A 15,779-nucleotide genomic window follows, 5' to 3' on the forward strand; every position below is an offset into this window, starting at 1 on the left:
TAGCGTAACATTGCTATCCAAAATGCTGATCTGTTTTGATATTTTTCTGTTCTGTTCTTAATTTCAAAATCCATCCTCTTAAATATCAAATTAACTTTGTACACCATTAGTCTTTGCTTCCCTATTCAGACATTCAAAACCTGTTGTTTTCAGAGGTAGTAATATCCTACACTTGTAAGGGGAAAGCATCTCTGAAAATTAGACCATTTGCATTTCATGAGGGATACTGCCTGTGAAAAAGTCACATTTAGGAATGTACGGCAATGTACAGCAACAACTGTCTGGTGTAAAGCTGCAACGCTTTTTAGTTACAGTAAGAGTACGTTAATTGTGTTTTAAATGTCTCTGGCTAGCATTCAGAAACGCTGCTTACAACTGCTAAAACCTTGCCCCAGCCGACCTGCCTGCCTCTCTGTCTCTCTCAAATCTGTGGTTCTGATATTTAGTTATAACAACGCTTTTTCTAAGTACTGTGTCAATAAGGATGTAGCATATAAAGCTGCTGTGTATTGGATGATCAACTGGCGTGGTTATAAGTTGTATTTTATGAGGTACTTTGAAAATGGAGTGGAGATTATGTTAAATTTAGTGCATATCATGCATGTGGTGTTAACTGCTGTTTCCTTCACAACCTTGATCCTTCCCATGTAGATGTTTGCAACTGGAAAACTTTTAATGTGATGATTTCTCAGAAAGTAAGGACAAAAAAAAGCCAGCCAAATTGTTTGTATAGCTTGTGATGTGAGAGAATTATGTTTCTCTTAAATCTCTCAGCTGTTTTAGGGTAACTCTTTCGAGCCGAGTGTGTTTTCCTCAAAGCCTGCTTTGCTTTAATGTCTGTCTTGCCAGGAGCCATTCTCCTCTTTTTCTCTGTGCTACAGAAGTTCTTAATATAAATAATCTTGAACCAAAACCTTGGAATAAAACATCTGGCCCAATGGCAATTTTAGTTCTTCATTTTCTTCCTTGATCCATTCTTGGTTCTGCTTCAGATAGAAATCTTAAATTTTCTGTTAAAGTCTTCTATCTTGTCATACTACTACTCCTTCTGTTCCCCCCTACCCCACATTGCTGACTTTGTCCTGTCTTTGAAACCTGCTTGGCCTTCTTTTTGTTGCGAGTTTTAGCTTGCTTATTTTCTAAAACTTCACCTAGCCAGTATGTTTCTGCAAAAAGTTATTCACTTCCATCAGATTCATACCTTAAGGGGAAATAATTTAATAAGGAGGGACCTATTGCACCCCAACTATTTAATATCCAGCTGAAGTCAGCTGCACAGTCCTTGACTTTTTCAGGTGACGTCTTTGCTCAGCTTTACGTTTCAGATGGCATATTCATTGATCGGTCTCCTTTAATGACAGTTATGCTTTTCTGACTTTCTATTCAGTAATAGCTCAGAAAGAGGCAGAGGCTGATATTGATTTGCAGAAGATCTAGATATGGTGGTAATCCCAGGCTTCTCAGATGAAGCAGGTAGAGTGGGACTCAATGTAGTGTTTGTACCTTTGTGGAGGAGAGAATTTTTTTTCTCCATCTTTTGTTGGACAGTGTCTATTTTCCTATAGCAGGGGAAAGCAGTAGTATGAGTCCTCTTTTCCTGAATTTTAACGCTGATCACAAGGGATTTTTACCAGTTTGTTGTCCCTGTTGCAGACTGCTCTCAAAGTAAATTTCAGAACATGGCTGACTTAAATGTAGTGTATTTCAATGATTTCGGGATGTAACATTTCTCTAGCTGTGGAATGCTTACCAATGCTATACTTGCATTTTCTTGCAAATAAACAAGCGTCATTGGTGTTTCTCTCTTGTCCCTTACCTTGTGTAAGGTCCATTACCTTTTGGTACTTGCTTACTAGAAAACAAATGAACCCAAACCTGAAAGAAAAATTAAAAAATCAGACCATTTATCTAAATTCTAGAAACACTTTGAGAGGTTTTTATCTCATTGCGCCTGTGTTGTTAAATGCTGTCAACATCCCTCTCAAAAAGGATATGTTACAATGGGAAATGTTACTGTGAAGACTAACAGAAATTATCAGAGGTATGACAGATCTGTCACACAAAGTAAATTAAGGACTCTTCAGTCTGGAATAGTGCTAATTGAGAGGGACTAGAACAGAGGTCAGTAAAATCATGGAGAGTACTGAGAGGGTGAACAGAGTTGTCACTGGTCTCTCCCACTGTAACAACTAGGAGACATCAAATGGAATTAGCAAGTGGCAGGCTCAGAAGAGATATTTTTTATTTTTTATTTTTTTTCTTCTTTCAAGTGGTTATGATATGAAGGGGTTTAGATTCAAGAGGAAACTGGACAAGTTAATGGAGAAGTCCATCACAGGCTACTGGTTACAAAAACACCTCTCTGACAAAATCCAGTTGTTAGAAGGAGGAAGGGATTCTGGGGGACTCTGCATCTTAAACACTTCCCTGGCTGCCTGCTGCTGCTCAGTGCTAGCAGTAAATGACTGGGCTTAGGTGGACCTTTGGTCTGATCTCTCTTATGTTCAAAGTCCCTGAAACATTACAGGACTATAGATTATGGGGGGGGGGGGACGACAAGTTCAGAAAGATTTTATTATTATTATTATTATTTTTATTTTTAATTAGCATCTGTTAGTGGAGCACTGCTTGCAGTTTTTTCATTTGGTTTCATCATGCCAAAAAGGCATGTTAATCATTTTGTTTAATATGCCCGATTTCTTTGTCAGAGTGAAGAGCTAAATGACTGTCACTGACACAGGCATGGATGGGTCCTCAGAGCCCAAGACATTTAGTATTGGTGATAAGCATTCTGTCAGACTGAGAAGAAGTATATAATATTCTCAGCTACTCATGGCTGCGATCCTATTATTTCTGACCATGCCTGACAGCTCTAATGTTAAACACTGAAGGGTCATACAAAATTAGTGTAATTTCAATGGCTGCTTTAGTGCAGCAAACATTAAGTCAGTTCCCAAGAACAGTTCCCTGGTGCAACCCTTAATAAATGCAAACTTTATTTTTAGTGATGACCTTTAGTAATGCGAGCCTTGATCCATTGAGATGCTGTTCACTTTTGATGCATCTCCAAATCCCTTTTTTATGCATTTTAAATCAACACACGCTTATTCTGAATTTATGCGTGTGGATAGACGGAGAGATGTAATTTAAACACATCTGTTCAAATATGCATTTCAGATCAACTTGGTGCCGGTTCTCATAATACGGCTGAGTTTTTGACGGGTATTATATCCCTAAAGTACACAGCAGATGGTATTTATTAGAGATTGAATGGAAATGAAGTTTAAGGATGTTGAGCTTTTTGTCTTAAGTCGCTCATTTTTTAATCATAAAACAATAATGATCTGAAGTTATAAATCTGTAATGAAGTCCTGTAAAATGTTTCATTTTTATGGGAAGAGTAGAACACCTTATATTTGAATAAAGTTAGTCCAAGCCTTAACTGCTTGCTTCTTTAAGAAAATTGATAATGGGAAGGATTACAATGTTTCTTATAAAACATTTGGGCTAAATCTAGTAGGAACTCTAGCAACCTTCACTGTAATTGTTCAAAGAGAGTAAAACTGTGTGTACTCTTTCATCCTCAGGCAGTGAGCCATGCTAATTATGAAATATTCTTCTTATCTAGGTCACTATTCCCTGACAACAAGGACAGACCCAGTCCCTACTCGCACAGAGTCTTCCATACCTATACTTTCTCACATTCAGTTCTGGAAATCAGGTCTCCTAGCTGCCTCCAGGTGTCATTCAGCCCAGTTTCTGAAAGAGCTCTTTTGGGGTCTGGAGGTGGGCTTGGAAAAGAACAGTCATAAAACATACCCCTTCTCACTCTCAGTTAAACTCTGAGAGCTGTTAGATTGTGCATCATGGTCACAGCTACTGTATTCTACAGCCCTTCTAAGGTGACTTGCATCAAAACTACTAATGACTCCAAAGTTCAAAACCAGCCTCCTAAGATGCACTTGTAAATCAGTAGGAAGTTGCTGCAGATCACAAAGCTCAGGTGTAATGTGTTCCCTGTGGGGATCGCCACCGTGAGCAGCCTTCAGTGCTGTGTAAGGTATGGAATGCAAAAAAGCAGAATTCATACAGTGACTCTGTATCTGTCAGGCTAGGCTTGTATGTAGTTTCTGCTACTCTTGAAATCTGAAGTGTTTCACTATGAACCACGTCCAAATTAAACCCCCTCTGAGGGTTTCTTTGTGGTCATGTCTGAGTTTTGTTTGTCTGTTTTGTTATTTTTTTCTAAAAACCCAACATATAAAAAATACGGCATTACAATTTCTTTGATTTGTTGTGTCTTAGATACCAGTTTCAGAAAGATAGGACCCAAGCTGTGAAAACAATTTGAAAAAAAAAAGTCTTAAAATTATGCATTTTACACACATGAACAAAATTTTACATACTTAATCGTCTGCTAGTATTCAGTGTTTCAATAGCTGAGTGAAAGTAAACAAGTGACTTGACTTATAAATGAAGCCATCATAGATTTTACAAACAATAACAACATAAAGTTATCTTCACTTTGATGCAGGCAAGCTGCAAGGTGAAGGAGAACTGATTTGTGAGACAATCTAGACTTGTGTTAGGCAGTAATAGAGAACATTTTAAAATATTTGAAATAATATAATTGCTTTGCAGTGGGAACATATACATGAATAAAAGATGTTAGCAGGTGTCCTGCCAGGGTGGAATCTCATGCTATTGTATTTAATAGGAATATATACACCATAAACAGCTCTAAATTTGCTAAAAGTAATCAAAACAGAAGGCCTGAATAACTAATATGCAACACAGTTTAAAAATAATTAGGTTTAAGCATGATAGTTTATTAAATACATTTTTTTCTTGCACTGAATATTAGCAGCTTTCTTTTTTAGAGAGTGAGGCCACAGCTTTCACCCTTTTCTCTCAGTATGTGATTGTATCTGACACTATTGAATGTAGTATACATTTAGGTTTTTTCCAATACAATTCATCACACCTTTAACAGAAATTCAATCAAAATGCAGCAAATTATCTTTTCAATTGGCTTGATCTGATGGACAGTTTGATAGAAGCAAACGTAAGGTCCCTCAGACTTAAACAGAGCTTGAAGTCAAACATATTAATACTAACTATAGAAGAGTAGAAATGGATACTACTTCTACGTTATTTATATTTATTTTATTGAGGTCTGACTCTGTGGCCATGTTAGCTCCAGTATCTTGCCGTCTCTCTGTCCTTTTAGATTGTATTGCAGTCTGTGAAATGTCTGTCCTGTCTTACCATTTAATACTTTTATTGCTAAATTTTACAGTACTATTTTAAATGTCTTTCCTGAGAAGTCATGATTGGCTCTTCCCTACTTATCCTACATTTAGTTGCAAAATCTCCCACTATTTGTCCTAATAATTTCAATGATGTCATTATGCGTCTAGAGCAACTGGACACTGGAAAAGGAAATGGCAGCATTAAATAGATTTTCATATAAAAATTAATAACATAAGTTCTGTGGTGAGCTTGATAGTACTCCTTACATCAGTTTCTTAAGTATTAACGTTCATGATATATATAGCTTCATTTGGATAAGCACTCTTACCAAATGATAGTTTATATCTAGCCTTAAGGGTCGGTCTGTTATCATTTAAAAGGTTTCACACAAAAATGTTAATGAAATGTCTATTGTTGTTGAACCGAGGTACTTTCCAGTTTCACTCCATGTGTAAATCAGTTGAGCAATTGATACGAGGGTTTAAAAGAGCTCTTTTTTCTGCCACAGAGGTTTTGAACTTGTACATCCTGGACTACTTTAAACACATATGGAAAAGATTACTAAGAAAAACATTGTCAGTGGATATCCATTTATTAGAAGTCTGTACATCCATTGCATAATTTAGGGTAAATCATAAACTGGAAAAGATGGAAAACACCCTGCTTCAGAAATGATGTGCAGGTTTACTCCCCTAACTCCAGACACTTAACCCAGGAATATGGTGTGCTGTGCTCCATTCATAGTCCATGGAGAGAGAGAGAAGTGCAGGAGGGTTTCAGATCAGAAGTAGGCCAAATCCTTTTCTGAAAGTGTGGGGATCTTCCCGTGGCGTCATTCTCAAGTTAATCTCCATATAGTCAAGAGAGAGGCAGGGTGAGGTTTCATGTTGTTACTAGCCTTTGAAAGAGGCAGTGCTTCCAGCTGAGCAGTCTGTTTCTCTTGTGCTGGCTCCAGCTCGTGCAACTCCTCAGTGAGCAATTCAAGTTTAAGTCAAAAATCCCACAAGACTAGGCCTTGTAGACAAAAAAGAAAGAGGGGGGGAAAAGGGCTTCTAGAGGACTGTGTGTGGCCATGGGGAAGATGCAAACATCTCCTTCAGCTCCAACACAACATGGCATGTTGAGATGCCTGTTAGGTTCTGTAAATATGCTCGAAAGACCAACTCTCAGATACCTTCAAGTTATTTCATCCATTAACTTCATTTCATTTGCAGGTTCCCTAAACGGGCATATGCTCCAGAAAGGTTCTAAAATATAACATAACATATGAGGCTGAAATAACATTTTAGAGAAGACTGGTATTATTTTCTTAAGAATTCCACTGGGGTTTTTTCCTAACATTTTTTCAATGTGGATTTCTAATTTAGGAATCAAGAAGTTGCTAGGTCATCACACTTTTTATTTTGACCTTAATTACTCTAGACTTCCCAGGCAGTTCTTGTACCCTTCTGTAAGAACATATAGTGTTTTAAATTTATTCATACAGCTATTTATTCTAATCCATATTTTGTTATACTGGGAGGAGCGGAGGTGGGGGATCTTGGTTAGGAGCGAGTTGGTGGCTTTAAGTCATTGCTCGATTTAAATGTTAATTGCTGAAAAGGAAGTGGGAAGAATGTGTGATCATGCAAAAGAATTCCAGGTGGTCACATTAGTAGGTGAATGTGCTGATGAATTTTAGCTCCTTTACATAATTTCTTCCCTGAGCATGGATTTGGTTTATAATGGTTATTGCTAAAGGAAATGTTTTCTGTAACTAAAGCCACATGAAATGATCCATGTAACACCTGAATCCTAGCAAGTTTCATGCTTTCGCTGCTGGTTTTCTTAGACATCTTGCTCTGTGAAAATGGGGGGTGGGGGGGGGTGGGGGGGTGGTATTGGGGGTTTTTTTGGTGAATTGACACTTCCATCTCTTTCCTAAATCAAATGACATGGGATTTTGCATTTCACTCCCAACTTACTTTCCATCAAGAGTTTTCTCTAACTTCCCTCTGTTGGTGAATCCGTCTGGTAACTGTCGCTGTAATATCTGCTGTGCTTTCCTGTTACTGCTAGTCTAGTTTCTGTTTTCTCTAACATTGTTAACTAGGTCCCCTGGGCAGAAAAGAGCAGAAAACTTGTCACTGCGAGGGTATGCCTGCACTGCTTGCTGGTTAGTAATATGAAACAGAGATACCTGAGCAAACAGAGCTCCAGGAGCTCTAGTAGCTGTAACAGCTCCTGTGAGATGTGAGGAGGCAATTCTCAGGGCCACAGTAACCTACAGCATGTTCTTTACTTACCCACGACTTTACTTCCAGGCACCAGACACTCCTTTGGGAGGAAGAGGTAGTTGCTTCTTTGGGGATGGTCAGAACTGCCCAAGGTGATGGTGATGGTATTGCTGGTCTGCTTCAGGATGACAGAGCATAAATCTGCTTGAGCAGATGGAAGGGATTTATCTATGTAGAGGGACATAAAGGAGAGAATGTTGAGGAACCCTAAGTATTGGGGCTGTATTATCTTATACATGGCATTGATTATTCTTCAAATTCATCTTCTTCTGAAATTCCACAATTTCGTTGTAAATTGTTCGAAGTGAGAATCAACTTAGGACGCTGTTTATTTTTCTTGGTTTCTGAAGTTGAGTGAATGGAGAAGATAGTACGTCTTCAAAGAAGAAATCTTGCAAGATTTATGATTGCCAGATAAAATGATTGCACGCAGTCTTGCTAGGCGTTTGTCGGGATTATGAGGGTTTAAAATGGCTTGCAAAGTTTAAGTCATTTTATGCTCAGAAGTGTTGAAAGAGGTTGACCACCTCCATTAGCTAGGCTATAAGGAGCATCTAGAGTTCTGTATGTTTGAAGCAACTTCTTGGTTTTTTGAAATTGTTTTATCTTTCATAATGACCACTGTGTATTCTTGGTTCACTGAACAACGTCTTGTGGAGCTTCTCTACTGACCCTAGAAAACATCTGCTGCAATTTTTAGACTTACTGTGAATGCATTTATGTAATAAATGTTACAAAATGCTTACTGGGGATATGCAGCAGTTTCTACTTTGTGTACTTCAGAATAGATAAACTGCATTTCATTTCGAATAACTTAATATTGGCTGATGCACAATAAATTGTCCTTGTGTGATTTTGCATTGTATTTCATAGCAGGGACAATTTTTTAAACATCATCTAAATCTAAGCAATCAGGAATTTTGTGCTGCTTTCTTTCAGACTGTCAGAGCAAAGGTTGCTCTAATTTTCAAGTGTATATGTGTTTTATATTTTTCCGCAATTATATCTTCCCCCCCTTTTTTCATTAATAAAAGATGTTTCGCATGTGTAACTAATTTTACTTATTTTTCTTCATCAATGCTTTGAGAAAGGCTAAGAGCTTGATTTTTGTTAGTAACTGGATTTTATTCTGAGCGAAATCTCATGCTTTTCTCCCTTTTTAAAACTACTTTTTAAACAATATAATCAACAGTGATATAAAAATGCACTATGCAATGTCATATTTTAGGCAGTCATACTGGATTGAACTGTAATTAATTGCTGTTGCTGAATACACTGTGGTCCTTATTCTCTTTTCATACCCTAGCTTTTCTTTGTGTGTAATAATTCCATCCAGGAAGAAATCTAATTACTAAGATAATTAACACCTTATCACCAAATGAAGTTCAGACATTTGTAGAGTTTATGAATTTTTAAAATATGTAATTTCCTTTTAACTGAGCGACAACTGGTGTTATGGAGAAAAAGCATATTTTATTGTATCTGGCTTGATTGGACCTTATAATTCATGTTGCTATAGAAACAACCAAACCTTTATAAAGGATGGTATTACCACTGCCATTTGTAATAAATGCTTTGACTGTTGCCAATAGTGTCATTAAAATGGTTAGAATAACTTCATTATAATGGTTTTGTCAAACATAATGAATGTTCTGTTCATGTTCTGAGAAATGGCAGCTGATGTTATGTGATATTGATTTATAAAGTAATGTACTTTTTCTTCCATAAGCTTACTATTACTGCACAAAATATTTGCAATGTGAACAAAATCTTGTCGCAGAATACAGTGCTCCTCTGTTCGCTCAGTCCTTAAAGCTAACGAATTTTATTGTTACCTGATATCAAGCAGAACTTCATATCTTGCAGTTTGTCAGTCTTAAGAAAGCAATGGTAATTGAGGCTGTTTAGCCAACAGCTCTGGGGATTTTTGTTGTTCTGTGCAATAGTCAGCTTGTGTTTTCCACTTACGATTATTGGACCGAGTCCTTGAAAGTGTTCAGTTTTATTCTGGTTTTGATTTGGCATTCAAATGCCATGTTTTAACTTCGTCTCAAATGATGGAGTTTGAATTCATGAACTCAAAAAGGAATTGAAATAATTTGGTTTCTTCTGTGGGGATTTTTCATAAGGAAAACATGAAAGAAGATTCTAATAATATAATGTCTAATAAATTCCTGTGCAGCTAATTATGCATACAGACACCTGCAAAAAGGAGGCCAAGACATTAGCTTTAATATAAGCTCATTGCTAATAGTTAAATAAAAAATTGATTTAAGTTTAAAAAAAAAAAAAAATCACAAAAGATATTTACTACCATATAGTGTTTGTTTGAAGGCCGCTGTGGTGAATATAAGCTATGCATGCTCTAATAGTGCACCTAATCAAATTACTAAGAACAATATTCTCTGCTTCCCCTTTCTTGGGTCTTCTGCCAACAGATTCTCATGTTCCAGTAGAGCTCATTGTTGCAGGAAGTTTTTCTTTCAGCTATTCAAACTCAAGTTTCTTCACCCACTGTAACCACAGCGTTATTTTTTCAGTGGTGATGTATTGTCTAATAAGAAATGATAGTTCTCTTTGCCCATTCAAATGCTTTATAAATGTCATTTGGATTACATGCGTTTGTATTTACAGTTCTGCTGTCTCTTGTCCTGGTGAGGGGAAGAGAAGCCCTCCAGACATTTCTTTAGGTTGGAGACAGTCTTGGAGACCCCTTCTTAAGCTCACGTGTGAACTTTGCTTGTGGCAGTGGTCTTTAGGCCATTCACCCATGAAAGAATCTCTCGGCTGTTCCCTTCCCTAGTAAAGAACTGCAGAATTATTTAGGTTGGAAGGGACCTCTGGAAGTCATCTCATCTATTCCCCCCCCTTTGAAACAGGGCCAGCTTTAAGTCAGATACCACCAATATCTTTATAGGGTTCTCACTTTTCTCCATAAATCATACTTTCTCCAGTTCATCGTTACCGATAGTATAGAATCAACTCTGTGTTGTAGGAACAGTCTCATCTGTGTAAGTAGGAAGCACTGAGCACTTCTGAACACTGTACATTACTGCCTCTCTGCAGAAGGGGTTTATCGTTATTCCCACTTTACATAAGCAGGCTGAATACAAAACAGTGCTGTGGTTTCACGGTTTTTCATAGGGCAGTGGTCATCCAGCTGGCTAGGGTCAGATTTGGAAAACTGAGCTGATATCTCCTGGGTCCCATAGAGTGCTCTGTAAATACTATGCAGTAATCTCTTGGTTGTAGGAGTCATTTTTCTGGGCCATGTCACAGAATCACAGAAGGGCTGAGGTTGGAAGGGATCTCTGGAGGTCATTTTGTCCAACGCCCCCCTGCTCAAGCAGGGCTACCTAGAGCCAGTTGGCCAGGACTGTGTCCAGATGGCTTTTGAGTATTTCCAAGAAGTGAGACTCCACAACCTCCCTGGGCAGCCTGTGCCATTGCTCAGTCACCCTCACTAAAAAAGTGTTTCCCGATGAGGAGCACCCCACCTGAGCCGCCATGCCCTTGACTACTGCCCTGCAGAGCTCCGTAGTCACTTTTAATACTGTCCAGGTGTCTCGCAGTATCATTTGTGCCCACATGAAATAACAACAGGGCGTAGCAGTCAGAGGGCCAGACAAGCCCCACAACATCCCGGATCCTGGCCCCTGGCAGACAGCAAACCTCTCTAGATGATTTCTTGGGTCGACAGACGGGTGCCTGTGTCCCCCACAGCAGGGAGTCACCCGTTAACAGTGACTTGCCGCTTCTTCCTGGTAGTCCTGCGTGGTTTAGGTATTAGGTGGACCGGACACTTTTGTTGTTGGCACATCTGGCTCCTTTTCGGCTTTGAGGGAGATGAACCTATTTAGCAGTTGCAACCCCTGTGGGGCAAGACCCTTCCTCTTGATGTCAGAAGTTACCGGCTTCCAACCTTCCCCTTCCCCAGAGGTTTCCCTTCCCTTGGTAGTGGGGGTTGACACTACCTGCTTCTCTACTGCAGGTGGGGCCTGAGGCTCTTCAAGCTGTTGAGTTGCAGAGAAGGTCCTATCTCCCATTGATCTTCTCTGATGCTGTGCAGCTTGCTCACTTCCTCCCATCCCTCCTCCACTTGGAGGCACAGCTGCTCCAAGGCAGCACAGCTCCTGCAGGACCAAGGGCCGTCTCCTGGCACCAGAGAGAGCCCCCAGGAATTCCCTGCAGCCTGGGACTCGGAGGGCTGCCTCCGCCATCTGAAGCTCAGTCTGGGTGCAAGCCTCGACCCTAGCAGGGACGGCTACTCCAACAACTGCTCGGGAAAATGCTCAGTGACGTGTTACCACCGTGTCTAAGACTGTCACTGTGACACAATTTCAGTGAGGCCCCTTACTTCACCCCCTTCTGTGCGTCCTGCTGCGCTAACTGCTGGGTCGGTTGGCTGCCTCTGTCAGCTGCGCCCTCTTAAGCCGCTCTGTGTGACGGTTCTGCGTTCTCGGTCCAAGGGGAACAGTTAGGAAAAGTTGACCTTGCTAAATAACAAGGGAGCTCAGTGCCTGTGCATTTGTAAACTTCAGTATTTTGTTTTCCTTTTAAAGCAAGGCATAGGCTGATTTTATGGAGTACTGAGTTAGAAATTAACTTGTGACTAAGAGGTGTCTTCTTGGTTCCAAAGCCAATTTTGTTCAGAATTGCTAGGTTCTATGGCATGCGAGTCCCCTCTTTTGGCTATCCTGTTCTACTTCGATAGCAGCATTATAAACATTAGTTTACAAATTCTAGTGACTAGTCTCAGAAGTTACAAATTTTGCAGGTTAAGCAATCAGAATTTAAGAAATTTACAAGCTCTGCTGATCACCTATAATTTTGAATGAAGAAGGAGTGGGTCCAGATATTTTCACTCTTCTGTCACAATCCTAATCCAATTTTTGCTGCAATATTTTCCTTCTATTCCTTGTGCTCTTGGCTGAGTACCAAATGCATTTTTCATTAGCAAGCAATGGTATTAAAATCTCTCTTCCCCCCCCTCCCCCTCCCCCCCCCCCCAATATCACTTTAGGTCTCAATTTCTGTAGATAAAGTTGAAGAGTTATATGTCTGTACACTAGCTTTTAACGGAACAAGATTTTACAGGTCCTTAGTTCAGTGTTCCTTTCTACTTTCTTTACAGAGTGCCTGGAATAACAATTGCTACAGACATCATCTGTGGGTTTCCAGGAGAGACAGATGAAGATTTTCAAGAAACAATGAAACTTGTAGAACAGTACAGGTTTCCGAGCTTGTTTATTAATCAATTTTACCCACGCCCAGGAACACCGGCTGCAAAAATGCATCAAGTCCCAGCTACAGTGGTAAGATCCATTTTCTTGTGCCGCTATACATGGTGTACTCAGATGTCATTAAATACATAAAGCATGTACATGAAAATGTAGATTTTCTGCAGAACTATGCTACAATTCAATTAAAGGGGCCTTTTTTTTCAGTCCAGTAAGTGAAATGATTGTTGAATTGCCTTTAGAGGTTAGCTAGATCACTGAATGCATTTTCATATATAAATTACTGTTCAGATTGTTAGGAAGGGTAAAATAGCGGTTATATGAAAGTCATGTCTTCTTTCTATCAAGTTTTGGCTGAATGAGTACGAACAGTGGTAGCTGATTACGTGTATTTTTTTTCCATTTTAAGATTTTTGCGACTCCAGCAATCTCAAGCTTATTGTAAATAATTATGCAAAATATTAACAATAGAGCAATGATAATCTCTGATTTATTTGTCAAATATCAAATCTGCAGGCAACTTCTCAAGACTCTCCTTATACACTGCTTATAAACTCTGCTTCCTTCAGCCTGCATGTTAAAGGTCATTGATAAAACTGGCATTTAATCTTTCGGTTTTCAGCTGGTTTCTTTCTTTCTTTCCATTTTTGAGTGAGAAGTGTAACCCTTCCTGATACCAACATTCTCATCTCAAATTCCCATGAGGAAAACGGCCTGTTTTGATGTAGAAGGTAGATGGCTATTGACTGTATTTTGCTTGATATAAATAGCTATTTATAAGCAATAAGAACAGCAATCACATCTGAAGGCATGGTTTGATTTATTTTAAAAAAATTGAATTCGTAATTTTTTTAATCTAAATTTCAAAACAAGAAAGTATACAAGACTGACTGATGCCTGTACAATAATTCTACTCATTATTATCTCATTATTATGAGCATAAATAGCATTTGTATTTCTTTTCTGTGTAAGAATGAAAGTCAGCCAACAATGTAAATCAGTTTAAATAAAAACCCGTTTCTTTCAATTTATGTATCCTGGTACACCAACACGAAGTCAAAACTACATATCAGTATGTGTATCCCTTTGCTTATACATCTGAAATCTAAACAATTTCTGCTTACTCTCAATATATACCGCAAATTCCATAAGATGCGTCAGCTGCTGAAGACATGAAATGATATTATATTTGGCTTCTTCAGTTTATTGTTTAGAGAAGTACAGCTTAAGTAATGACTGCTCATTTATTGTATGCTATCTCATAATGGGAAATACCAAGTTTCCAAATATAAGTAGCTGCTGTTGATATAGTCTACTCAGTGTAACTAACTCACATTGTTGAATTATTTTCATTAGTTTTGAATGCTTTTTACAAACTTTTTTAATTTAAAAAAATGCAGAAATGTAATTTTTGGAAGTTAGGAAGCTCAAAAATCAAAACCTTGATTTATGTTTCTGGTTTGCATTCTTTCACCCACAAGTTTTTCAGTGTGCTATTTTCACAGGAGGTGCAAAGAGCTTAAGTTAATTTACCCTCTTCTGTTTAACTGGGTGCCCTGGGAAGACAATATGTGAAGAGCTAAATTATTAAAAAAACATTAGCTTTTCTGTGGTTAGGAGTGTTACTTGGAAAATGGTAATGTCATTTTAACCCAGTTTTACATTCTTTCTTCCTATTTGTAGAACTACTATTATTGCTTTCAGTGAATTAGAACCTTCAAAGAAGATGGGGCTTCCCATCCAGAACTGATGAAAATCTGTAATTCACAGATTTTGTTTCTCTCTTTTTTTTGCACACACACACCCCCCACCCCCCACCCCCCCCCCCCCGCAGTCCTTCAAAAATCCTGTGTTGTGAGATCCTTTGTTCTTTTATCTCTTTGTAGAAATGGAGAATAACTACTCAGAGCAGGAAAGGCTTGTGCCAATCTCTTACATTTTATATTCACATTACTTCTAGACAGAAGCTGATGGTCTTTCCTGCATTACCAAGAATGGACAGGCATTTCATTTGTCATTCCTTGCATAGAGTAATTTATGTTTCTCTGCTAGGAGAAGGAAGTAGCATGTTACCGTCTACGTTATGCACTCTTACCCCTTCATCCCTTAATAAAATATTATTTGTGCTATCTTTCTGTTAATGCATTTATTTTATTGCATTTGCATAGGGAAAGAAATAGTACATAAAGTGACATACAACTGCTATGTGCAAGGGTCTGAGTGTACAGGTGGTACATTGTATTATCAGCCTGAACTTGTGAGCTAGTGCTTTTACAGAATGTTCATAACATTATCCTCTGCAGTGGATCTGTTGGTATGATTTCTTTTTATGAAAAGAATTTCGGCTGTATTATTTAACTACAGACGCTGAACCAGTGAGCAAGTTATCTGACAATTGTTATCCTTGTCTTTTTTTCTAATGACTGGGTGTATTTGTTATGTTATTTCAGCTTTGCAGTACTTCTGCAATGGATGGATCTACTGCTATTTGCAAACTGCTCCACTTTAGTGAGTTCCACTTCAACTCTGGTTCAAGACAGCTTCAGTGATTCTGCCCAAGTATCACAGCTGCAATAATAACGTATTTGCCTTGTCAGTTCCATTTAAGTTAGCTCTTTTTAGGATGATCTTATGACTTCTAGGGACAGTCTGTGGAGTATTAAGCTTAGTAACATTTAGTGCTTTCAAATTTTTAGTGGATGGTTTTGATGGAAGTCGTTGCCTTCTTGGAGAAAACCCTCATTTGAGTTTATCTTAATAGAAAAAAAAAATTGGTAGGTCAGCATGGAATCTTCCCTTCACATAGATAATTTATCTTTGAAAGCCTTACAAGCACTGATATTTTTCTAAAAGGGCAGATGACACTAATCCAGATGGACAGTGCTGCCACCATAAATTCAGAAAAGACAGTTAAGGCTGCGGGCCTTTCTTGTTTCTCCTGAAGAAAAAGTGTCCATGGAGAATCAGACATCTGTCTAAATGGTCTCATCATTTCATAACCATCAATTAG

At 38.5% G+C, this 15,779-nt stretch overlaps 1 protein-coding gene across 3 annotated transcripts in view; it reads left to right on the plus strand.

Moving 5' to 3' along the window:
- The window catches only part of CDKAL1 (CDK5 regulatory subunit associated protein 1 like 1), a 422,610-nt gene that overhangs the window by 299,403 nt on the left and 107,428 nt on the right, over positions 1–15,779 (plus strand). For all 3 annotated transcript variants that reach the window (XM_049823860.1, XM_049823863.1, XM_049823859.1), the window contains exon 12: positions 12,664–12,844. In XM_049823860.1, coding sequence (XP_049679817.1) covers positions 12,664–12,844 — 181 coding nt within the window. The remainder of the gene's footprint in view (positions 1–12,663; positions 12,845–15,779) is intronic.

The sequence above is a fragment of the Accipiter gentilis genome, chromosome 20 (assembly GCF_929443795.1).
Source record: "Accipiter gentilis chromosome 20, bAccGen1.1, whole genome shotgun sequence".
Classification (NCBI taxonomy): domain Eukaryota; kingdom Metazoa; phylum Chordata; class Aves; order Accipitriformes; family Accipitridae; genus Astur; species Astur gentilis.